General features: G+C 41.3%; 1 protein-coding gene across 4 annotated transcripts in view; it reads left to right on the top strand.

Moving 5' to 3' along the window:
* Window positions 1-26,774, top strand: part of bmp4 (bone morphogenetic protein 4) — a 38,599-nt gene extending 11,825 nt beyond the window's left edge. Inside the window, exons 1-6 of one of the 4 annotated variants that reach the window (XM_043697677.1) lie at window positions 14,487-14,591; window positions 14,784-14,835; window positions 16,020-16,182; window positions 19,728-19,844; window positions 20,479-20,837; window positions 21,485-26,774. In XM_043697677.1, the coding sequence (XP_043553612.1) occupies window positions 19,816-19,844; window positions 20,479-20,837; window positions 21,485-22,314 (1,218 nt within the window). In that variant the 5' untranslated portion in view covers window positions 14,487-14,591; window positions 14,784-14,835; window positions 16,020-16,182; window positions 19,728-19,815 and the 3' untranslated portion in view covers window positions 22,315-26,774. Of the gene's footprint in view, window positions 1-14,486; window positions 14,592-14,671; window positions 14,836-16,019; window positions 16,183-19,727; window positions 19,849-20,478; window positions 20,838-21,484 lie in introns of those variants that run through there. The other 3 variants (XM_043697678.1, XM_043697676.1, XM_043697679.1) reach the window with 3 other exon arrangements.
* The last annotated feature ends 514 nt before the right edge of the window (window positions 26,775-27,288 follow it).

Genomic DNA, 27,288 nt, shown 5'->3' with positions numbered 1-27,288 from the left:
GATATTGAGTATATTTAAAACAGAGGTAGATAAGTTCTTGCTTGCCAAGGGCATCAAAGGTTACGGGGAGAAAGCAGGAAAATTAGATTGAAAAACCTATCAGTCGTGATTGAATGGCGGAGCAGACTTGACGGGCTGAATGGCCTATTTTCTGCTCCTAGGTCTTATGATCTTATATTGTTGGTGTTGTCCTCATCCAGGGCAAATCCATCACCCTCGTGACTTGTAACTTGTAGATGGTGGATAGGATTTACAGTTCTGAAGAAGGGTCATTGGATCCAAAATGTTAACTCTGGCTTCTCTCCATAGATGCTGCCAGACCTGCTGAGTTTTTCTAGTAATTTCTGTTTTTCTTTCAGATTTCCCGCATCTGCAGTTCTTTTGACTTGGGGAGTTGGGTTGATTTCCTATTCACAGAATGTACAGCCAATGAACTGCTATTGTAGCCACAGTGTTTATATGGCTAGAATAGTTCAGCTTCTGGTCAATGGTAACCCCACAATATTGATAGTAGGGGATTCAATTATGTTAATGCCATTTAATATCAAGGGGAAATTGTTGTGTAGCACAAAAATTACTTGACCCTTATCAAATCACCTGAGGTGTTGGCCTAAGTATAAAATACTTGTTTGTGAAGATTTTTGTGAGTGTATAGTTCACTATTTTTCAGAGAATCTTTTGCAATGAAATTACTAGTTAACAGTGCCTCTTTGCAAAATACTAGATCCACAATAGCTTTATCTCTAGGTAGTTTCACAAAGTCTTGTTCTGCGAAACTCATGAAAACTCAAACTTCAGACCATCTTTACCAATAGGATGGTCCAGGCTATTTGGTGATTAAATTCAGCCACAACTGTTACTTTGCCTTTGTTACAAACTCTGATAACTTCTTGCCAATACTCTGTTAAATGGTCTGACTACTGTTAGTGTACCTGTGAACAATTCTTACTAGTACTTTCTGAACTTTACTATTCCTGACCTGAATGGATTCAGCTTCCAATTTCTGATCTTCTGAGTCAAGATCGTTTTTACTAATTTGCCTACATCATAATTTACTATCTGGGCTACTCTTCCTCCTTATCCTTACTGTCTATCTTTTTGAAATGGTGTGTACTTTGGAATTACTTATTTTCTAACCTTGGACACCTTATAAAATTCCCATTCTGTGAGGAATAAGTCACCCTGACTCCCCAAAGCCGAAAAAATTTCAGATTACATCTAATCTATTTGCACAATTTGTTCATATCTTATTTTGGCTGCTTTTCACATTCAGATAAAGAGCTATTAATTGTACTTTCTTACTATGGTTCTTCATATGGACCTTATTCCCTGTTGCAATTTTTGTTTATGTCCCACTCTGCTTAACTTTAACCACATCACTAGACTCCTCTATTATATCAACTTTGTTCTTTGGATTTCTAAACTTCCCTCCCTGTGAACAAGCATACCTGACTCCCACTAGCCCCATTTGTTTAAAGCCTGATCGACTGCCCTAAGTAGATATATTTTCGCACACAAATCCCTTTTTCTTGGGCAGTCCCTCGGGATCGTGGATGAATTTCATGCAATCCAGTTTAATGGGTTATGAAATGGTTGGTAAGTCCAATGCACGATTGGCAGCCTCTGACACATGTTGGGTGGGTAAGCCTGAGGAGTCAGGTAAATGAGTTGTTTGGACATGTGTCAACTGTCTCTGACACATCTTCACGAGCATGCTTCTGACAAAGTCTCTGGATGTAATCGTGCCTTCCCGGATAAAGCTTCTCTGTTTAGGTTGGTCACAATCACAACCTCCCATGAGGCAGTCTCTTTGTTGAAACCATTCACAGATACTTTGAGAATGTAACTACAGCAGTTTCGCTGTCCCCCATGGAGTGTTGAGCCACAACTAAGTTCTGAATAAGCCAGTTTGTTTCCCAGTCTGGTGTCAGACAGAGGAATGATATAGGAGAAAGTGAGGCAGTAAGTGTTGGGTTGGCGGGAGAGGGGGGAGAGGCATGGACCTACCAAGAGAGTCGCGGAGGGGGTGATTTCACCAGTTTTCTTATTTTCCCTCCCCCCACCTTATCCCAGATCTAAACTTACAACTCGCACCACCCTCTTGAACTGCCCTACCTGTCCATCTTCCTTCCCACCTACCGCTCACCTTCCTCTCTGATCTATGTTCATCACCTTCCATCACCTTCATCTACCTGTCGCATTCCCAGCTACCTTCCCCCCAGCCCCATCTCCCTCCCATTTATGTCTCAGCCCCCTTGAAAATGCTTGGTGACCCTGCTGCTGCAGCCTTTTATGTTTGCAAAGTGCACATGTTGACCAGCCCTGACTGAAAAAATGTCTCCTCCTCTCAGTTTTAAATGTACCCTGTATCCTGAGATCATAACCTCAGGTTTTAGACTCCCCAACCAAGGAAAACATACTTGCTGCATCTAGTCTCTCGAGCCCAGTTAGAATCACATTTCAATTAGGTCCCATCTCATTCTCTGAACTCTAGTGAATTCAGGCCCAAATGAACCAATCTCTCCTCATGCAAGGACCCTGTTATCTCTAGTATCAACCTGGCGACCCCTTGCTGTGCTCCCTCTATGAAAGTATATCTTCTCTTAGGTAGGGAGACCAAAGATGCACTCCCTACTCCAGGTACTGTTTTACCAAGGCCTTGTACAACAGTACTAAGACATCTCTGCTTCTGAACTCAAATCCCCTTGTAATGAAACTAATATACCATTTGCCTTCCTAATTGCTTGCTGCACCTGCCCATTTTATTTCATTGACTGGTTTGTAATTCCACATGTCCCAATAAATCAGCAGCTAAGTAATTCACTCCCTCTTTACTTTTCAATATTAAAGCTTTCAATGATTAAGTCAAAAGAACACAAAGAATATGCATAACAGAACACCAAAGACATTCACAACTAATATGTACACAACGAATATGTTTAAATAACTAAAAACGATGAAGTATTATACATTTATATGAATATCCATAAAATGTCAAATTTGTCTGTTAATTTCAGCTGAACAATCACATGGTAATATCATGCTGGTTCACACTCTTGATCTAGAAATGTTCTTTCTATCAGGGGTCACTGCCTTGCAAGGAGTGGAACCATGGCTGGTCTTCTCCTTCCTTACCAAGTACAATAATTCAGCACAGTCAAATTCAAACCTATAACATCTTCCTGGGCACAGCTTATGTGGTACTTTTGCCACTAAACCACTTCTGAACTTAGTATTCTTTGTGTGATAATAGGTATTTCAGTAAATGCTAATTGTGGTTTTATGAAGGCGATGTTACAAAAAGGGTTGAATAGGAACCTTGTATCCATGACAAATAAGGAGAATGAGTACAATTTCATGAATTTATAGAAAACACTCCTTCAACAATAATACCAAAAGTACCAAAGGGTGTAATGGTGATGTACCTGCTTTTAAGTATTTGGAAAACGATAGTTTCACTTCTGTCTCCTTACACAACTGGTCAAAGCAGCTATTAAACTCTCAAAATAGAATTTGCTAAATCAAGTATCTAACCTCAGATAGTTTGGCTCATCATCAGTATCAATTAAATTCCTTGAAGGAGAAATATAATGTAAAGAGAAACAAGTTTTGAAGTAGACACCGCAAGTTCTGATTGTTCACTTTAACAAGATATTTCATCATTATCATTATCAAAGCTCATTATCATTTTTTTGTTGAAAAATAGAACATTATAAATTTCTGTAAATGTGGCTGCAGAGTGGTGTGTTGCCTATCTAATATCTGATTCAAGGATTTCATGGAGTAGACACGAGACATCCTTCTAGGGGGAACCATTAGACGTTATGGTCTGCATTGGCATTAATGTCATAGATAGGAAGAGGGATGAGGTCCTGAAAGCCAATTTTAGGCACTTGGGAAGGAACTTAGAAAGGAAAATCTCAAAAGCAGTAACCTCAGATTACAGTGTCACATATTAGTGAGTAAAAGAATGGAAGAAATGAGCAATTGGACACATGGCTAAAGATTTGGTGTAAGAAGGAGGGCATCATAGTTCTTAGGCATTTGGACCAGTTCTGCAGCTAGTAGAACATGTACTGGTTGAGTTACACTGTAACAGCCCTGGGACTGATACCATAATAGGGAGATTTGCTTGTGCACTTGGGGAAGGTTTAACCTATCTTTTCCGTCGATTGGAAGCCTGAGCGATAACTCAAATTGGAAGGAAGTAAATTTGGTAATAGGAAGTAAAGAGATCAAAACTAAAATGAGAAGGCAAGTAAAATGAAGGCAAAAGTCAAATGATGTATCAAGAAAAAACTCAAACCAGATGGAGTATCTAGCATCAATCTAGGCACCAGAAAAGACATTGGCAGAAACAGCCCTTTAGACTCTACAAAGTCCTCCTTAGTAACTTCTGGGGGCTTGTGCCAAAATTGGTAGAGCTGTCTCACAGACCAGACAGGCAGCAGCCTGACACAGTCACACTCACAGAATGATACCTTACAGACACCACCATCACTATCCCTGGAAATGTCCTGTCCCACTGGCAGGACAGACCCAGCAGAAGTGGCAGCACAGTGGTATACAGTGGGAGGGAGTTGACCTGAAAGCCCTTAACATTGACTCCGACCCCATGAAGTCTCATGACCAGGTTAAACATGGGCAAGGAAACCTCCAGCTGAGTACCATATACCATCCTCCCTCGGCTGATGAATCAGTACTCCTTCATGTTGAACAAGACTTGGAGGCACATTGAGGGTGGCAATGGTATAATATGTACTCTGGGTGGGGGATTTCAATGTTCACCACCAAGTATAGCTCATCAGCAACACTATTGATCAAGTTGGTCATGTCCTAAAGGACATAGCTGCAAGACCGGGTCTGCAGCAAGTGATGAGGGAACCAGCAAGAGGGAAAAATATACTCGCCTACATCCTTACCAATCTGGATGCTGCAGATTTCTCTGTCCATGACAGTATCTGTAAGAGTGATCACCGCACAGTCCTTACAGTCATAGAGTCATAGAGATGTACAGCATGGAAACAGACCCTATATCAGTGGTTTGCATTGCTGTCTCACAGTGCCAGGATCCCAGGTTCGATTCCAGCCTTGGGCAACTATCTGTGTAGAGTTTGCACATTCTCCCCGTGTCTGCGTGGATTTCCTCTGGGTGCTCCGGTTTCCTCCCACAGTCCAAAGATGTGCAGATTAGGTGAATTGGCCATGCTAAATTGTCCATAGTTGTTAGGTACATTAGTCAGAGGGGGTTATTCTTCGGAGGGTTGGTGGGGTCTTGTCGGGCCGAAGGGCCTGTTTTCACACTGTAGGGAATCTAATCTAATCCAAATGCTGATCAGATATCCTAACCTAATCTAGTCCTATTTGCCAGCACTTGGCCCATATTCCTCTCAACCCTTCCTATTCATATACCCATCCAGGTATCTTTTAAATGTTGCAATTGTACCAGCCTCCACCACTTTCTCTAGCAGCCCATTCCATACACTCACCACCCTCTGCGTGAAAAAGTTGCCCCTTAGGCCTCTTTCAAATCTTCTCCCCTCACCCTAAACCTGTGCCCTTCAGTTTTGGACTCACCCCAAGGAAAGGACCTTGTCTATTTACCCTATCCATGCCCCTCATAATCTTATAAACCTCTATAATGTCATCTCTCAGCCTCCGATGCTCCAGGGAAAACAGCCCCAGCCTATTCAGCCTCTCCCAGTAGCTGAAACCCTCCAACCCTGCAACATCCTTGTAAACCTTTTGTGAACTTGTTCAAGCTTCACAACATCCTTCCGATAGGAAAGAGACCAGAATTACATGCAATATTCCAAAAGTGGCCTAACCAATGTCCTGTACAGCCGCAACATGACTTCCCAACTCTTATACTTAATGCTCTGACAAATAAAGGAAAGCTTACTAGATGCCTTCGTCACTATCCTAAATACCTGAGACTCCACTTTCAACAAACTATAAAACTCTTTGTTCAGCAGTACTCCGCAGCACCTTACCATTATGGGTACAAGTCCTTGAGGAGATGAAGTCCAGCTTTCACAACTACAACCATGCGAAATGGCACAGACTTTGAACAGACTGGGCATCCATGAGGCACTGTGAGCCATCAGCACAATCTGTAACCTCATAGCCCAACATATCCCCCCACTAAACCATTACCATCAAGCCAGGGGATCAACCCTGGTTCAATGGAGAATGCAGGAGGGCATGTCAGGAGCAACATGAGCCATATCTGAAGGCAAGTAAAATGAAGGCAAAAGTCAAATGATGTATCAATAAAAAACTCAAACCAGATGGAGTATCTAGCATCAATCTAGGCACCGGAAAAGACATTGGCAGAAACAGCCCTGTAGACTGTACAAAGTCCTCCTTAGTAACTTCTGGGGGCTTGTGAGATGTCAACCTGGTGAAGCTACCAAACAAGATGACTTGCATACCAAGCAGCACAAACAGCAAATGATAAATAGAGCTAAATAATCCAGCAGTCAAAGGTTCAGATCTGAGCTCTGCAGTCTTGCCACATCCAAGTCAGGAATGGTGCTAGATGGTTAAACAACTCACTGAAGGAGTAGAATTCCTATCCTCAATGATGGACGAGCCCAGCCCATCAGTGCAAAAGATAAGGCTGAAGCATCCACAGAAATTGTCTACCAGAAGTGCCAAGTGGATGATCCATCTTGGTCTCCTCTTGTGGTCCCCAGCATCGCAAATACCAGTCTTCAGCCAATTCAACTCACTCCATGTGACTTCAAGAAACATTGGATACTGCAAAGGCTAAAGACCCTGACAACATTAAGGCAATAGTACTGAAGACTTGTGCTCCAAAACTTGCAGCTCCCCTTGCCAAGCTCTTCCATTGGTTACAACACTGAAATTTACCCGACAATGTGGAAAATTGCCGAGGTATGTCCTGTACATAAAAAGCAGGATAAATGCAACCTGGCCAATTACCGCCCCATCAATCTACTCTTGTTCAACAGTAAAGTGATGGAATATGACATCAACAATGCTATCATCAGCACTCTGCTCAGCAATCGCTTGCTCACTGGCACCAAGTTTGGGTTCTGCCACTGAGCTCCTGACAGCCTTGGTTCAAATATGGACAAAAGAGCTGAATTCCAAAGGTGAGGTGAGAGTGACAGACCTCAACATCAAGGCTGCATTTTACAGAGTGTGGCATCAAGGAGCCCTAGCAAAACTGGAATTCATGGGTATCAAGGCAAACTCTGTGCTGCTTAGTCATATCTGACACATAGGAAGATGATCATGGTTGTTTGAGGTCAAATCTCTCAACTCCAGGACACCTCTGCAGGAGTTCCTCAGGATAGTATCGTAAGTCCAACCATCTTCAGCTATGTCATCAATAACCTTCCTTCCTTCCTTCATAAGGTCAGAAGTGGGGATTTTCACTAATATTTGCACAATGTTCAGGAGGTTAATATTTTCACATTCTCCTTTTGGCGTCATATTTTCTTCTCTAAATCTTCTCTCTCAACTTCTTGCATTTGCCTGGTTTTCATGTGAGGAATTCTCATGGCAGTTCTGTTTTGTGAGCTATTTTGTGAAAGGTTAAGTGTAACTTATCCAACAGCAAAAGTTTTGATCAGCATGAAATCTATTAGGAGATTTAAGAAACTGTTTATAATTTATGTTTCTATTTGATGTTACAAATTTCTAATTTCACTTGACTTATACATAAGCCTTCTGATTTTAAGGTTAACCCCAATAAGGACTGCCAAAATAGAAATTCCACAATTTGGCTAAATCGCATAAATCCAGATACTACAAGGATAAAATGTGTAATTGTACTATGCATATAACAGCAGTCTTTGCATCATATGGAAGAATCAGATCTTTCCCAGGCTAATGTAGAAAGCTGTTGCATAGCATCAATTGCATCACGCAGATCATGAAATTATGAGCAAGGTGATGCCGAAGAGGGAGCTAATATAACTCAAGGTCAACTCCTTTTGGCATCACGCCTTGAAAAGCTTACATACTTCAAGTAGTTTTCTGAAAAATTGCTTTCCTAATTGAAGCTTATCTTCTGATTACAAACATTGGCTTTTGATTCAATAAATCAATAAAAGTATGGTGATCTATGTGCTAGAGGAAGGCCTAATTTTTTTTTTGTGTGAAATCATGTTCAGTTGTCAAAGTGGGCTAGGGAGCTCTCTGAAATGGAATTAATTGGTTCACTGATAATGGCATAGTTTTGTTCCAAGAAATGCCCATGTGATCTGAGGTTACCATAGGGACAAACAGCTAAGAAGCAAAGGGCAAATAAAAAGTTAATTGCAGTGGGTTAGGTCAGTCTGTATTTTCTGTTCGGCTGTTCAGAATACAGTAAGAGTTCATGTAAAGAGGAAACAAGCAAGTACCTTTCAAAATGGAACAGTTTTCTAATAGCATTCTTTGAACACATCCAACTAATGAAGCAGGTGTCTGAGAATAGAGCAAACAGCACATTTCTGATGGGTCAAGTATTTCAATTTACTAACAACTGGTTTGTAATGCAGAGTATTACTAACAACATGATTTCAAATGCTGCATTGACTGAGGTTACCATGAAGGACTCTTCTTCTCAACCCCTCCTCTTGCCTGAGATGTGGTTAGACCAGCACCAGTCATTTCCATAATGAGATAGCAGCCCTGTAGTCTGGTAAAACAATGGCAATTTTACCATTTTCATGTGTGTTATCCAATAGAAAGACCAGAAAGCTAAAGACAGGAAAGGCAAGGGATTATGTCTTGTTGCTGTTTCAGTTGTTATGTTGCCAAAGCTCACCAAATCATTTCAAATTGTACAGAATCCCTAAGGACTCCTTTGCATTACCATCAGAACATTGTGAGTTTGTGAGAGCGAGATCACAGACAACTACCACGTCAGCTCTGAATCTGTCCAGACACCTCAGATGGAGTATGTAGTGGATATGTCTCATGGACCCAAACAATTCAATGGGAAATGGAATGGGATCTTCCAAAGAGGAGGCCAAGTTGGAAAGTTTGCATGATTGCACCTGGTACAACAATTGTCCAAGAAATATTGTTTGCAATACTAATCATTTAAAGCAAGATTTACCTTTATATTAAAAATATCCTTCAACAGTTACCTTTTGCTTGAATTATGTTTGATATGGTTGGTTTGTTACATTAACGTTATAAAAAGTGAAATCTTATCCATTGGTTTCCTTTCTATTGACTTCCTGGGGATTCCTTTCTTTTAAAAAAGTTATCAGTTTTTATGGTGTTTGTAATAGTAGAATACTTTAAAATCTCCTTTATACCCTTTTTGTTCATTCATCTATTCAACTCAATCTTGAATGTTGACATAGTTTTTGCTTTAGTCACTAAGTGAATTCCATAGCCTCGCAACTCGATGTGTGAAAAGGTTTCTCTTATGCTCTATTTAAAACCAATTGCATGGGCTTTTGTATCTATAGACCTTCCACCTTCTTTAGAAAAGATGCTCGTCTCTACGCGTCACAGCAATGCCAGCACTTATTGCCCTAAGAAAATGGCGTTTGACTAGCTATTCAAAATACTATCTGATTCTTTGCACTTGTCTTATACAACTGTGTGAATTGCTGATCTTGACTTGACTTAAGAGTATAGTTAAGCATGTTGGTGCATGATTAGAGTCACATAAATCAGTCTGGATAGGGGAGGCAATAATCCATTCCAAATGGACATTAGCTTGGTTTTTTTACAACTATTTGACAGTTTCATGGTCACTTTTGGTACCAGCTCTTTATTTCCAGACCTCTTAATATAAAACTTAAATTCTCAAACTCCATGGTCAAAGTTGAATGTAAAGATTTAAAGATCAAGAATTTGCACATCAAGAATCATGGCAAACTCCACAGCCATAGGAAATGAAAAGAGCCTATTCTCAAGACCTGGTTCAATTCTTTCACAATTTTAAACACTTCAATACCATCTTATAATCAATGATACTCTAATGTAAATGATGCAGTTGTATTCATTCAAACCAGAAATAACCCTAAGGGAGTCTGGGTTTCATCCCCTAAAGCTTTAAGGTTGTTTATATAGTGTGCAGCGCAATGCTACACACAATCCTCTGAATTTTGCGAATGTTTTATATAACTCTGCATTACCACATAGTGTTTTAATTTCATACCACATGATCAAATATAGAATTCTCTTAGGTTTTAATTCCTTATTAACCTTGTTTATTACCTTTAATAAATTGTAAGCTTACTCCCCAAATACTTCATTTCTTTCAGAACACTGAGCCTACTTGATATAGTCAATGCTAATTTTAAAACAAAATATATCACTTCACACATTGATATTGATTTGCACTTACCATCTTATCTACATGTAGCAATTTTCACATTTTGTATCTGAAGTCTAAATTATGTTTCTGATGCCACATAACATGCATCAACCTCTTGTGGCGCAGTCATAGTGTCCCTATCCTTAGACCAGGAAGCCCTGGTTCAGGTCACACCTGCTCCAGAGAAGTGTAAAAACACCTCCCAACAGGTTGAATAGAAAAATAGGTTAATTTTCTAAAAAAATGCATAAAGTACCACTCATATACAGGATGTCTGAAAGTACTTCACATCCAATGAATTGCTTTGATCGTGTTCATAGTTATGTCGGCAAACACAGTAGTCAATTTATACAAAACAACAATGAAAAAAGAGCAATTCATCTATTGTGGTGGTGTTGGTTAAGGCATAAATGTTGGTCAGGACATCTGGTGAACGCTTTGGTTATAGTTTAAATAGTGCATTACTTTTGTATTCATCTGAAAAGGTAAATATCTGAAAGATGAAAAGCTCTGACAATGCTGCCCTCCTTCAGTATTATGCTGAAGTGCCTGCTCAGTTAATTTGTTTAAATTCATGCATTGGGAATTGAGCCTGTGAACTTCTCCTTCAGATAAGGGCACTACCATTTGGCTAAACTAGCCTAACATTTAGTCTTCAATGGCCTCTAGTTTTCATTATAAGTACTTTTCCTGCAGCTAATCTTTGCCCCTTCACTGATCGTAAGCTGATATTCGTGCAAGTTCATTTAGGTGGTTTAACTGTAAATGTTCAGATGTTGTCCTTTGAAATATATGATCTAGGAAGTCAGACTAAAACAGAATTCTAAAGTGAGTGAAATTGAAATTAAATGTCTTTTTACCTTGTAATATATTTGTGCTTGCATAAGCAATTTTGCTTAATATTAATTAATTGAAATTGAGAGAAAAGCAGACTTATTTAACATACCACAAATCTTGGATGAGAGGTTGATAGTTATGTAAATTTTAAGCTGCACATCATTTTATTTATTTATCTCACTCCTCTCTCCTAACACCTCCTGAACTCATTTAATTCCTCTGGCAATAATCTGAAGCTTCCTCCCTTGTGTAGCCTATTCACAATATGAGCTATTTCACTTCCCAGTGACTCTGCCTTTGTCTTTATCCTCCACTCGTCAATTGAATGTCTAAACATGCTTCCACTTTACAACAGCCTGCAAAATATTTGCTCATTTGTGAACAAGACTCCCTGTTCATATCCTTATCCTGGAGGAGTAAACTAACATTCTGGGCTTGACTGAAATCTGGCACGCTGCTGTTGAGTTTTTCCTTTCACTTGAGAAAAACTCTCTTGGTTCACATTTCATTATGTCCCATGTTTAAATGTGTTGTGAAATTTCACCTAGGACTATTGCACATTTCTCTGGCTCCTTCACAATGTCTCAAAACCAAATCTATTACCTCTCCTTTGCCATTTACTACTCTGGGAAAAGCAATCTCACCTCACTCCTGAATTCACTTAAATGTTCATCTATTCTTAAAGCCTGCTATTAGTGATAACATTGATGCTTCTCTTGACTTTCTTCGCAACTGTCTCAGTTATAACACTGACATCGTCATACTGGATGGGTCTCTATAATCACTTCTTGTCAAGTTTAGAAACTGCATATTTGAAATGTTACTTAGTGCACATTTGAAGATCATATTGATGAGATAGGTCAACTTTGTGCTGCACTTTCACAATTACTAATGTTAATATTTTGGTGGAAGGAAAGACTATGTGTTTAATAGTATTGGCTAATAGGCTAGCCTACATTTTCATTTGGATAATCCCTGTTTTTCAACATTTGTTGCCTTAAGAGTTTGCACTACTAGTGAATAATTGATATCAACAATTGGCAATTTACCTTGAAAATAAGGCGAGAAACTTAATTTCATTGTGCAGGAATTGTTGATGTAAAGGGTGAAAGGTAGTATAATATGTTGACTCACCAACTTGCTGTACCACTGCACTGCTCTGCAGTTTCGATTGTGAATTATAGTTGAAAATCAGTTTGGAGAGGAAGCTGTATTCAGTGACATGATTATATTTACCAAGGCAGCAAATACAGCTTTTCTATGTCACTGTTTACAAATCTGATGAATTACTGGAATGGTAGGACAAGGACTGTGACATGTACAAATGAAAAATATACATACAATATATAATCCATTATTCTTTGTATGGAAAGGCCTGAATTTATTTAAGAGGAAAATGTAAGATCAGAAATGGAAAAGTTGAGTTGAGGTAAAAAGTCCCCCAGGATATTACTGAAGAGTGAGCAGGTTTAAGGAGCTACTTATCCAACTCTTGCCCTAATTAGTTTGTTCTTGTGTTGAGGCATCTAGATGGCCTCATGAGGAAGGACTTTCAGACAGTATAATAGTGGGACAGCACTAGGAGGAGTTTACTTCCCCACTCTCATAGCTGAGGAATGGCTTGTACCATGAGAATACAAGGCATAAATAATTTATAGAATCTATCCACGGTCTTTCTCTGTGCTACTTCTGCAACATCCTTTTGTTCTTCTGAGTCTGGAACTCTGTGTATCCATTGTCCTGTTAATTCACCCTCATGGCTCTACCCTCCTGAAATTCTCTTACTAAATCCCTCCAATATTTAACTTTCTCCTCAGAGTTAGAAGCCTAGCTGGTCGACATGCCCTTTGTTACCTTACCTGACAGCCTTCTCACTCAGCATTGATTGTCCTGCCCAACTATTTTAAAGCCACCATCTAAGTATAAGTTGTTACACTGAATAAAATGATATTGTATATTCAACTCACTTGGATAATACAGAACTTACTTCTTAATGAAAGATTCGGTAAATGCTGTCACTGTTCTCACATACAAAGCATAAGGCAAATCCAACTCCATACTGAGATTGTTTATCATTGATTAGTTGATTTCAATTCCATCATTTCAGTATCTGAAGAAAATATTTTATCATAGCTATTGATAAATGCTTGTGTTAATTCAACCACTAACCCCATACTTACACTATTTTGCTGAAATAAGTGTCAACATAGCAACAATTGTTATAGCATTGAATTTGCTTTCCTAATCTACTTCTAATCTTCAGTTTTACATGCAAATTCTGCTGTTTCAAATTTGCTACTAGCAACCTAATTCGAATTAGCTTCCTGGTACATACTCCTCTGGCCATTTTTAAGAAGATGCTATTAATTTCATTTTTCTCCAATCCAAACAAACTCATTTCTAAGTGTCCAAATAATTTGAGAAAATATTACTCTCTTGGAGGTCTAGGTTCTGGTTTCCAACCAGCTGCTCTCTAATGAACCCTCTCCAGGCTGCAGTGTAAAGGTATCGTTATTTTGGACGTTGTGTCAAAAATTGCATTTATTCCCAGCGTTTGAATAATGACATAAAATAGTTTACAGAACATTAGCCACCACTGCTTTAGATTGTGACCCGACAAATGTGCAGTCCATTTACTAAGCAATAAGGTGTAGCACAACTATTGTGCTCCTCAAAATGCTACTTTATCTTCTAGTCTTGGTTTCCCCTCCAACCCTTACACTCATTTCTCTTTTTTTGGTGGGGAGGACTGACTCAACACCGTCTCCCTTATGAATGACTGAACGTGACCAAGATTTAAGAGTGAAGATGTTGGTGGAAAATTGACACCTATTTGTTTCTGCTTTCTAGTTATTTTTAATCACAATTTAAACTAAACTAATGTGTATATTCTGCATATTAGTAGGTGCAATCCTTCCACTGTAACCTTTACCGCGTGCTATTATTCAGGGCACTTAAAAGCGTTGACTTTCGTCTGATCTCAAGCCTTTTTTCCACGTGTAGTTATTCGCTACTTGCTGGTACCGACCAAAACCGACTTTTACATATCTTCGTCATACTGTGGTTGTATACCCCACCCAACACAACGAACTGACTTTGTAATTGCAATTTCTGCGTTTTCTTTATCTTCAAATCTGTTTTCTCTTGCTCACAGGAATTTCTGTCGCTCCGGAAGAACTCGATCACAGATATGCGGGTTTCTGAATAAAATGCAATCCTTCCTAAGCGACGAGTTAATATGCTGTTCACAGCAAAGTTAATATAAACGCCGTGGGGCTAGTTTAAAGAAAACTTGTGATAGAGGAATGTGCTACTTGTTATGTGTACAGTATACGGTATTCACACGCTGTATCGCCTTGGATATACAGCTATTACCCACTTCTGCAGGAAGGAAGTGGAATATTATAGAGATCGCATAAGTGAGGCTTTATGAACTCCGCTAAAATACCACAATGACGTACGTACTTTCCAACAAATTGCAGAAACTGGGCGGCCACTTTATTAGTGGGATTAACTGATAGTTCCAGTTTGGTTTCTTAAAATGGATCGAATATGAGGGTTTGTTCGAGCGCGTCTATCCCTGGCGCCTTAATCCAGTCCGTTTCAGATAAATTGAATTTTGATTGGTTCAAAAATTCTCTACCTACAGATAGTCGAGCAGATGCAATTATTGTGGAGTATATGAGTACGCGACTTGCAGGGTGAGTCATCTTTAACTATTGTTGATACATGTGGCAAAACTGAGATGGTTGTATCGTGAAAACGGGAGAATTAGTCGATATAAATTGGCAATAATTATTTTACCTACACATTGGCTTCTTATTAGTGTAATCACACGTGCTCCACTTAACAAAACGCGAGGGCCACAATGTCAGCTTGGAGTTTCAGAACTCACTTTATAACGAACATTTCCTCAGGATGTATTTATTGAAACTGGCGGTGATTTGAGCATTAATTGACTGATTTTCCTGTATATAAATATTTAGCTGGTTTCATTTCTTGAAAGTTCATTGCCAGAACCGAGTTAAGTGATCCTGCAGATGCTAATATTGAATTAATAGTTTTGGAGATAGACAACTTGTATTAAAATCTTGATTTAAACACTCCCAACTTACGTGTTTTAATGCGGCGACATATTAAAAGCGTTGCTTAGATTTTGATTAGATCAGTCTATCGAGTGATTGAAGGCTAACGAGTATATAATGCATGCATTTCGGATCGATTGTATTTTTCTGTGAGGTCAGATGCCTGTTTTTTACTGTAAACCTTGGTAAACCAATGAATCATTTTCATAGTCCAACTGGAAGATAAAAATACCCGACGTTGCGTGATCTATTTGTGAAATGTTTGTGTAATTTGCATTGCATGGTGAATGCATTTTAGGAGCACTTTGATAACGCTTTTAGTGAAAATGGGTGATGGGGTCGTTTAATACTTACTTAAGAGCTTCTGTGTTTTGCTGTGAACCTGTGAAAATGTGCGATTTAATGCTATGCATTATTATGGGATCTTGTCCCTATGATACCAGAGTTCCTACTTTAAATATGTCATTAAATAACTTACAACCGTTTCCATATGGGAGGTAGTCGACAGAATTTGTACACGAACTTGTCAGCGAGAGGCACTACATGAAATAAACAAAATATTTCGGTGCAGTTTGTGAAACACAGTCATTAAAAAACGGTGTTGCCCATTTCATGGGTGTTACAATTGATAAAAATGCAACCGTATTGATATAAATTCTGTAGCATCGATTAGCCTTTGGTTATAGCGAGTGAAAATGCACATAAACTTTCACTGAATGTTGCCCTATGTAATGGGCAGTGTTTCTGTAACGATGCTACTTTCAGGTGAGTGTTTCCAGCATTTTCTGTTTTTATTATAGCATTCCCGTGAGTTCATTCTGGCGAAATGTGAAAATCGCACGCCCGGCTGCAGCACCGCAGGGCCATGTGTCTCCAGGCTCTCTTCACATTGGCCGCAATGCTCATGGTGTTTCAGCAGCGGCGACTGCAGCCTGAGGTTCCGAACCCCGCAATGATTGACAGGTGATCAGCCTCCTAGCCTAGCGCTCTGATTGGCGCCCATGCACTGGGACGTCGCTTGTTCTGGGGGCGGGTTGGGAGGGTGTTGTCTTGTCCGGTGATTGACAGGTGGGCCGTGAGCTCTGTCGGGGCTCCGGATGATTGGCAGTCAGGCGTGGCCCGAGGTGACTGACGATGAAGAAGGAGCTGGGTGACGACTGTGATGGAGGTGTGGCCAGTATGGTGATTGACAGTGCAACGGTGGGCCTTTAGGGTAATTGGCATGCAACGGTGAGCGTATAGAGTTTTGAGAGTGAAGGAGTGGGCCTATAGAGTGACTGACACTGAAGAGGAGGCCTATGGGGTAACTGACACAGAAGGAGCGGGCCTATAGGGTGATTGACAGTGAAGGAGTGGGTCTGTGGGGTGATTGACAGTGAAAGTGTGGCTCTGTAGATTGTTTGACAATGAAGGAGGAGGTCTGTAGGGTGATTGACATTGAAAGAGCAGGTTTATAGGGTGATTGACACTGAAGGAACAGGTTCAAGATTAGAGTGGTGCTGGAAAAGCACAGCAAGTCTGGCAGCATCCCATGATCAGAAAAATAAACATTTTGGGCAAAAGCCCTTCATCAGGAATGAACCAGGCTATATGGTGATTGACACCGAAAGAGTAGACCTATAGAATGACTGACAGTGAAGTAGCGGGTCTAACAGGTCATGGATTCATAGAATCATAGAAACATACAGCATGGAAACAGACCCTTCAGTCCAACTCAGCCATACCAACCAGCTATCCTAAATTAATCTAGTTCTATTTGCCAGCATTTGACCTGTCCTATTCATGTATCCCGTCCAGATACATTTTAAATGTTATAAATGTACCAGCCACCACCACTTCCTCTGGCAGCTCATACCATACACACACCACCCTCTGCATGAAAAACGTTGGCCCTTAGGTCCCTTTTATAACTTTCCACTCTCAGCTTAAATCTATGCCCTCTAGTTTTGGACTCCCCTATCGTCCACACTGACCATGTTCCCAAACTAAACTTGTCTGCATTTAGCCTATATCCCTTCAAACCTTTCCTATTCATGTACTTATACAAATGTCTTTAAATGTTGCACCTGCATCCACTACTTCGTCTGGTAGTTCATTCCACACCTGAACCACTCTGTAAAAAGTTGACCCTAAAACACTTATGAAAAAAACTTTCCCCTCTCACTTTAAAAACATACTCCCTAGGTTTGAACTCCCCCACCTTAAGTGAAAAGACCCTTGCTATTCATCTTATCTATGCCCTCATCATTTTATATACCTATACAAGGTACCCTCAACCTATGCTCCAGTGAAAAATGTCCCAACCTATCCACCCTGTTTTTATAATTCAAAACCTCCATCCTAGTAAATCCTTTCTGAACGCACACAAACCTAATAATATCCTTCCTATAGCAGGATGACCAGAACTGTACAGAGTACTCCAGAAGAGGTCTCATCGATGGCCTATATAACCTCAACATGACATCCCAACTCCTAGACTCAAAGGTCTGTGTAATGATTGCAAGCATACTAAACATCTTCTTCACTATCCTGTCTACCTGTGACACACATTTCAAAGAATTATGTCCCCGAACCCCTAGGCCTTTCTGTTTTACCACACTCCCCAGGGCCTTCCCATTAATTGTATAAGTCTCATCCTGATTTGTTTTACCAATACCTTGCATTTTTCCGAAATTAGCTCCCATCTGCCACTCATCAGCAATTGACCCAATTGATCGATATCTCTTTGTAGTCTTAGCTAACCTTCCACTATACCATCAATTTGGTGATTGCCACTGAATAAGGAGATCTATAGGGTGATTGACATCGAAGGAAGAGGTCAGGATGATTGACAGTGGAAGAGTGGGTCTATAGGATCATTGACAGTGTTAGCGCGGGCCTCTAGGATGATTGACAGTGAGAGTATGTAAGTTGATTGACAGTGGAGAAGTGGGTCTATAGAGTTATTGACAGTGATGGAGCGGGCCTATAGGGTGATTGACTGTGAAGATGTGGGTCTATGGGTTGATTGACAGTGAAGGAGCAGATCTCTATGGTGATTGACAGTGAAGGAGCAGACCTCTATGGTGATTGACAGTGGAGTAGCAGGTCTGGAGGATGATTGACAGCGAGGAGCGGGTCTGTAGGGTGAACGACAGAAAAGGAGCGGGTCTGTAGGGTGATTGACAGTGATGGAGCGGGTCTATAGGGTGAGTGACAGAGAAGGAGCGGGTCTATAAGGTGATTGACAGTGGAGGAGCGGGTCTGTAGGATGATTGACAGTGATGGAGCGGGTCTATAGGGTGATTGACAGAGAAGGAGCGGGTCTATAGGGTGCGTGACAGAGAAGGAGCGGGTCATTAGGGTTATTGACAGTGTTGGAGCGGGTCTATAGGATGATTGACAGTGATGGAGCGGGTCTATAGGGTGAGTGACAGAGAAGGAGCGGGTCTATAAGGTGATTGACAGTGAAGAAGCGGGTGTATATACTGACTGACATTGAGGTCGGGGGATGGCCCTAGTTATAAATTCTGTGTTGTATGATCCACTCCCACAGCTACCTGATGAAAGAGCAGCGCTCCGAAAGCTCGTGCTCCCAAATAAACCTGTTGGACTCTGACCTGGTGTTGTGTGATTTTTAACTATGGGATGATTGACAGCGGGTCTGCGGGGGTGATGGACAGTGAAGGAGCGGGTCTGCGGGGTGATGGACAGTGAAGGAGCGGGTCTGCGGGGTGATGGACAGTGAAGGAGCCAGTCTATAAAGTGACTGACATTGAGGTTGGGGGATAACCCTGACTTTGGAGGAGGCAGGGCCATGAGGGTTCGTGTCTGTGAAGGCCAGTCAGGTTACGGTGCATGGCCAGCAATCGGGGCTCCCCATAGAGAGCGGGTGAGCCGCTTGGCTTCAGTAGTGGGCAGGTCATGCCTTTGATTGGTGGTTGGGGCGCGGCTGGTGATTTGGATTGGACAGTAGGCGGGGAGATGGGTGGGCGGTGTCTTGGGCGGGGTGGGTGTGTTGATTGACAGCACTGTGTATCGCAGTGCCCGCCCTTGGCCAACACAGGGACAGGCGGGACGTAGGTGGCTAAACATTTAGGGGGTGGGGCTTGATGTTGATTAGCAGATGCGGTTGCGCCGGCGGGGTGCAGCCTGAAGGGGTCAGGGTCGGCTGGGAGGGTTTTGATGGGGGCGGGGCGGTAGGGCGGCCCCTGAGGGGGACGTCGCCGCCGTGTCGAGCTGCGGGGGGGGTGGGGCTGGCAGTTGATTGACAGATGGGGCGTGGTGCGCATAAATACAGAGGGCGGGGCTGACGACGGCCTCGCCGTTTGGGGCGTGACCGGCGGGGCGCGGACAGTAGTGGGCGTGGCCGGCGGTGTGCTCACTTTAGGGGGCGGGGCCGGCGGTGTGGGGCGGAGCGCCAGCCGGGGAGGCGGGGATTGTGGCTTGATTGGCAGCTGGGGAGGGGCTGTCTGACGTCGCCGAGAGGAAACGGAGAGCCTGCTCATTATATTCAAATACTGTTCCAGGAGGGATTCGATAATACGTAGCCGAGCAGCCAAGCTCCAGAGTCCCTGAGCTTTTCAAGAACTTGTCCAAGATCGGCTGTCAAGAATCATGGACTGTTTTCATCTGCCTTGTTTTCTGTCAGTGAGTAGACCTATTTTATACTATTCTAATAAATAAGGATTCATACTTCCCGGTTTCATACTGTAGCGATATCTATGTGTTTTTATCCATTTATTTGATTCCTCTCTTAAACATGTACTTGCGGTCCTTCCCTACACTATTACAGCTCTCTTGTTGGGTGAGAATTCGTTTCGGTTGAGGGGGTGCACTTGTACCTTGCTTATCACGAAAACAATTAAGGAAATGTTGCATCGACAGACCCATAGCAATCAAAAGCAGTCAATCTAGAAATGTGAACACATTTTAAATTAAAAAAAAAACTCTTCGCACGAATTATGTGCCTTTTTCTCTCCATTTCTCAAAAATCATGAGGCGTTTGGTGAAATGCCCAGTGCAACATTTTGAACGTGTTGCCTCCAAAGAAACCAGTCTAAGATAATTACTAAGATAGTGAAAACACAAAAGAGTAACAGGATGGTGCTATCTGCCTGATTATGGGCTATTTAACTGTAACCGAGTTGAGACCAAGTAATTATACCTCTTCTCTCACTCTCTTTCTCTGTGTCGTGCGTTCTCTCTCTGGGGCGTTGATTGAAGATTACTCGTAATTCTCATTCGGTTTTTTTTGTTGTTGCTTGTTTTGCTCCACAGAGACACCATGATTCCTGGTAACCGAATGCTGATGGTAATTTTATTATGCCAGGTCTTACTGGGAGGTAATGCTAGTCTGATACCAGAGGAAGGGAGGAAAAAGTTTGCTGAGCAAAGCCAGGCGGGTGGACGTCGCTCTCCGCAAAACCATGAACTGCTACGGGAATTTGAGGCCACTTTACTCAACATGTTCGGACTGCAACGGCGCCCACAGCCCAGTAAGTCCGCTGTCGTCCCCCAGTACATGCTGGATCTGTACAGGCTGCAGTCCGGGGACGAGGTCACTCACGACATTAGTTTCGAATATCCTGAGAGATCCACAAGCCGGGCCAACACCGTGAGGAGCTTTCACCATGAAGGTACTGGACTTGCAATCACTGTCCCAGAAACATGAAGCTGATTGTATTGATTAGAGGCAGTAATGATAGCTGGATCAATACTAACAGACCGTGGCGGGAGATTAAGCTGTATGCATAAGCAATTTATCGCCTTGCGTTGAGTTTCTGTTAGAGCGACGGGAGCCACTGTTTGTTCCTGTGTTTTTTTTAGGACACCATGTATGTAATTTTAAAACGTGGATTATGTATATTATAATGTTTAAATTAAAAGCTTATTTGACATCAATTGATGGCTGCAGTATCTATATGGAGTTTTAGGCGACACCGGTTAGAATTCATGGCCCGGTAATTATTGGGGGGGGGGGGGGGGGGTGGGGGTTGTTGGAAAGGGGATTTCTGGCAGGTAACAGGAATGTTTTCTGAAGACAGCCGTCATTCGCAGTTAGTGTTTAGCAGGGAGACAGTCGGTAGCATTAATTTCCCTCTCCCCAGCAGCTTTTGTTGTTTAGGTCGAGCGCATGTTTTGTAAAAGTCTCTTAGTCGGTCTGCTCTCAGGCTGTATATTTTGATTAAATTACGGGTATCTTATTTTGGTCCCGAGCCATTTTAATTTTCCGTGGGCGAATCGAGATTTTTAAGGGTTGTCTTTCCTTTCTGTTGCGTAACAGAACACTTGGAGCTGATGCCAGGGCAGAGAGAAGACTCGCAGCTCCGCTTCGTGTTTAATATCAGCGTGGTGCCTGAGAACGAGGTGCTGTCTTCCGCAGAGCTGCGGCTTTTCCGGGAGCGAATCGACAGCGTGTGGGACCGGGCCGACGGACTCCACCGTATCAACGTGTACGAGATCATGAGAGCCCCGAGCGAGAAGGGCGAGCTGATCACCAGGCTCTTAGACACCAGGCTGGTCCACCAGAACAGGACACGGTGGGAGAGCTTCGATGTGAGTCCGGCGGTACTCAGATGGACCATGCAAAAGCAGCCCAACCACGGGCTGGCCGTGGAGGTCACCCACTTGAACGGGTCAAAGAGTCAACACGTCCGGATGCGCCGGTCACTGCAGCAGAGGCATGGCGACTGGTCGCAGCTCAGGCCCTTGCTTGTAACGTTCAGCCACGATGGCAAGGGACACGCTCTAACCCGGAGGGTGAAACGGAGCAGCAAGGGCCAGAGGCGTAAGAAAAACAAATCGCACTGCAGGAGGCACTCTCTCTATGTGGATTTCAGCGATGTGGGCTGGAACGACTGGATAGTGGCACCCCCTGGTTACCAAGCTTTTTACTGTCACGGGGACTGCCCGTTCCCACTGGCGGACCATCTAAACTCTACCAACCACGCCATCGTGCAGACCCTGGTCAATTCTGTCAATGCCAACATCCCTAAAGCTTGCTGTGTCCCGACGGAACTCAGTCCCATCTCAATGCTCTACTTGGACGAATACGATAAAGTTGTTCTGAAAAACTATCAGGAAATGGTTGTAGAGGGATGTGGGTGCCGCTGAGAAATAATAAGAATTGATCATTTTTTTAAAAAAATTGTCTGGACACTATTCATAACAGCGTTCACCATTACATTATTTATGACTTATGTGCAAATGTTGACCATATGATCATATATTTTGACAAAATATATTTATAACTACATATAAAAGGAAAATAAAAATGAGTCATATTTTAAACGTAAAATAAATTTCTGTACAACGTCTTTGTTAACTGTATATTAGAATGTATATGTTTAAATTGGAATATAGAAAAAATGTTCATAAATGTTCATGAAGTGTACTATTTATTATTTTTCACCTTTTTGCAGTTCAGTTCACAGTGTGGAAGTGTTTGCAGAATTACCTATCTAAAACTGAGTTCTCTCAGAGGAAACGCTTTAAGTATTGTCGTGCCTTTATTGGGAAGCTGATTGTTATTTTTTTAAAAAAGGTGTGAACGGAGACTAGCATACATGAAAAATGTCAACAAACCCGGTCCTTATGCTAATGGCTGTATATGGGTCTCTTTGGTTCGCTGGGTAATTATTGGACAGTGAATAGCTGGGAAGGACAGGGTGGTCTTGCAAAAGATGCAGTAAAAAGGCTGGATCTCCTTTACTGTTTTCAGACCTGTTTTGTCTTTCATGTCCCTGGCATTTCAGACCCTGTGGCAGGAACACCTTGACGCAGATCAAACAGCTCCTTGCGCCAAACCAGAAGTCAGATTCCAATTAACAGTGTACCTTAAACTAACACTTGTCAAATTTCTCTCGTGATTAAACTTTAATTTGCTGAAATCTCTTTTTAGTGAGAATATAGTTGTCACCAGGGGTTACTGTATTACAGTGTTTCTCCTTTCATCTGTGCCCTCCTCTTCCCCAGCCCATCCCCCTCCAAATAAAAAAAAGGGTTTGCCTTCCAGCAAATCATTGTCAAACGAATGGGAGGAAGGTAGCGGGAGGGTTAGCAGATGTTAATCAAGGCTGCATGCAGCCTTAATTTTTTGGAGATGTTGAAATGCAGACTGCTTAGGCCCAAAAAGGGTCTAGCTGGCTTGCAAACTCCAGAGGAAAGCTGCAAGAGTTGCCTCAGCCTGTGCTCCCTGGAGTGTGCAGGTGGAGAAAGCGGATCAGGCCCTCAGGCAAAACTCAGCCGTGCTCCGCAATTTACTCACGGCCCTGTTAGTTTTCAACTGTGGCCAACTTGGATAAATCTTTAAAAAGGATCTGATGATTGCATTCCCTCAGGAAACATTTGTTTTCGTTCCACATCATATCTCCTAAACTGTATACCATGGTGGGGGAGGGGGGGCGGGGGGGAAAGCGACTTTCATGTCTGAAATATTTAGGAATGTATTCCAGCCCTTAAGTGGTCTGGTCTGCCTTGGGTCGCTCCACACAAGTGACTTTGTCCTTTTTTTTAAATGACTACAAACAGTATCGAATTGTATGTCAAGTTTATTCCTTTACACTGCTTTTGTCACGTGGCATCGGAATTACGCGTCGACATTTTCTTTTAAAAAAATGTAATATTCGCATTTGAAGTTATTATACATGCTACTGTTGTGTTTAAGAGGAATTCAAATGTTAGCCTTTGTTGAACAAAAATGGAGGCAGGAGACGATGTAAATGCCGAGTTGGTTTGGTCAGGTACACGCTCGCAGGCTGAGACTGAGTTTACACCAAAACTCCATATGAGGAAGGCAAGGCGCCTGCTCCTATTTCGAATTCATCCTGATTTTTATCTTCAGCGTTTGCCTGTGCGTTTTATCTGTGAATTATAAATATTTAGTTAATAGACGAATCATTTCTATTTGGAGTTGAACCCCTCTGGAATATCTGTAAAGACAATCCTTCTGATGGCTGGATAGTAAATGTTACATTTGGATTCAAACCCGTGATTGAAGTCATTCCGCAGAACTGCTACTGTTGCATATATCCATTTTGTTTCCTTATGTTTCTGTCCAGAATTTTGTTTTTTTTTTGAAAAGGAGCGAAATTATTCTCACTAGATTCAGAAAAGGAATGATTGAGGGAAAATTCCGTTGTATTTTATAGAAGCGCTTTGATTCTCATGTAATGGTATCCTTGAAACTTGCCCCCATTTCCTTGGTGCCCCGGCTCCATATTGATCCAATTATATCCATCATCTTGTCCAAAACAATCAGAAAGCATCCAGAAGGTGCCGCTTCACTGAATGAGAGCAGCAGGAACACCCAGTCTGCCACACTGCTGCCGAGTTAGCAACGCCTCCCCAGATCTCAGCCTCCTGTGATAGTTCCAACACAAGAAAACCTCTCACTCAAACTCACCGTCTCCCAGTGGCCGTGCCTTTTTGTTCGGAGCTTCCAAACTGACCGCAAAGGAAATCAGTTCTCCCTTCTTCCCAACAATGGCTGTACCTGGACTATCTCTTAGAAAGGCGATTGGCCCGAGGCGGCGATCTGCTTGCCTTCTCTTTGACGCTTGCATATCGGGCAGAACCAAGCCGAAGAAAGAATTTCATTTTGAAGTGGCCATAAGCTGAAAGGGGAGTGCTCTTCAGCTGTTTGACAGCGCAATTACAGACATTTCAACTGATAGGCTTCATTCAGATAACATCGCCCTGCCATTACCAAATCTGGAACGGTAATTGTCTGCTAGTTCATTACTCCAACACTCAATTCTTCCAGCTACATGGAAATCAAGTACACATTTATTAAAACGCTTCAGGAAATGAAGCGACAGCCTTCCTGCATATGTGCATACCTCTCTAGACTTCTTAGCGCCATAAGCAAACGTTTGAAGCTATGTAACTGATTGTAACATTACACTTCTGTATTTCAACTTTAATCTTGGTTAAAATATATCTCGTATTCTTTAAGTCTTACTTACAGAAGTATGTACACCCAAATCGAATCATTATTTTGTTAAATCACTTCAGTTTCAAAATCGCTCCTTTGTTCCAATCTATTCCACTCAACAGGCTCCAACATGTAGAAAGCTGGTTTATCTCAAACTTACCATGAACTGTCACAGTAGGCTTTTGCGGGAAAATATTTGTTTTACTAAACGGTAGATGCTCAGTTTTGTCTTGCAAGGGCACATTGAGACTAAACTTACTTTTGATGTGTGACAGTTATCAGGTATAAGTTACTTTGCATAATTAATAAATGATAAACAACAAATCAGTTTCGCATTGTACAATGTGGAAGTCATTCTAAAATTGGGACTTCATTCAAACACAAACAAGAGCAGCCTTGTAAAACTGCTACATTTCCAATAAAGAATTCATGAGCTGCATTGAAGCAGAGAAACTCGGAACCCACTTGGATTCCCTTCTGTGCTGCCATCAAACTCTAAAGAAAAATCAATCAAATGCTTTAATTTGCCGTATTCTTGATTGAGTTTCAATACCATGAAATAATAAGCTCCTGTTTTGTACACAAAAGTATGGTTTGGTTTTGAATTTAGTTCAAAGGATAATGGTAGTGAAGGTGAAAGTGTATTGGCATACAAAAATGAGAGATGTATTTTATCGGACTCCATGTGAGACTTTGCAGATTTTAAAGTTGAGAAATCTGGGTAATGAATGCATTCAAATATCAACAATTTCATTTAATTCTTCCTTTTGATGGAAAGTATCATATTCCTACTATAAATTAGTCCTTTTTTTCCCATTTAACATCAGGTCTTACAATTTTATTTCAAAGGTTAGCAATGTACTTTAATTGTGGTGAGCCAGTAACTTTCAAGTTAGGAGTTAAACCTCACATCGGCAGTAAAACTGGCTTGAAGGTACCTTGGAGTATTGGGGCACATTTCAAAACTACCTACAATAAATTTAAATAATCAGTTGATCCTGACTCCTCAATCTTGCTGCTCTGTTTGAAATTTTAACTATTCAAGTGGAGCATTGCATTTTCTTATAAACGCATGCCCCAGATTTCTCCTGTGCTGAATATTTAAGTTTTAGTAATGTGATATCATACTGCTGATACAAGTTAAGAGATTGACAGTTGCAATGAAATGGTAGTACAAGATGTATGTGTGACCACAATTATTCATGAACATATTCTCATTATCTGGAAGCAGCTGTCTGCACAGAGGTACATTGAGATTGGTTTTCATTAGCCTTCAGTGTAAAGATCCCCTCTGCTATGTTTTCACAAAATTCTCTACCTGAATTAATTTGTTAGCACTTTGCTTTTGAGATAACTTACAAAATCTTAAGAGAAGGTAATTTCCAGTGATTTCTCATGGAGCACCACCAATGATACATACTTTATCGACAGAAAAAATTATTACCATTACCTATCAAATGTTTACTTTTGTAGTCGCTATTTAAAAAGTTCTAATTTGGTAAATCCAAATCCACATGATTGATTATAAATGCCTGCAATTATTTGTTTTGGTAAAAAATGGATTCAGAAAGTATGTGTGTGAATTGATGACATGCATATTTATGAGTCAGTAAATAAATGAGCCATTTAAAAAAAATAAGCGCCGTTTGTCTTTTGACACTTCTTTCCTCTTAAAACATTATGTAGAAATAGTGGATGGCTGGCAGTAAATTTCAGACATGAACATAGTTCTTCATAGATTTATACTGTCAGCCAGGAAACCAAACCCTCCATTTGTAATACATCCTTGGATAATCTGATACTTTGTTGAAATGAAAGTAAATACTTTTCTCCAATTTTCTTTGATGAAAATGGCTATTCTTCCATCATGGCAATGAAAATAATTAATATTGGAGAATGATGAACTGTGATGCCAAAAAAAAAGACTGTTCATTATAACTACTTGATATTGTAAAAGGAAAAAGTTACTGGAAAAAAGTTTGTTCTGTCTGTTACCTCCAAACCTGCCTCTTCTGATGCACTCCTGGCTGCCCAGATCCTACCCTCCATAAACCTGAGGTCATCAGATCTTTGGCTGCCATCCTTTAACTTGCACCAGATTCCATTCTGCAATCATAAGGTGCTCACAGTGGGTCCCACTTAGGTAACAACTC

Source organism: Chiloscyllium plagiosum, chromosome 10 (assembly GCF_004010195.1).
Source record: "Chiloscyllium plagiosum isolate BGI_BamShark_2017 chromosome 10, ASM401019v2, whole genome shotgun sequence".
NCBI classification, from domain to species: Eukaryota; Metazoa; Chordata; class Chondrichthyes; order Orectolobiformes; family Hemiscylliidae; genus Chiloscyllium; species Chiloscyllium plagiosum.
Note: the sequence above shows the minus strand (reverse complement) of the source record. Positions and strands in the feature narration are given on the sequence as shown.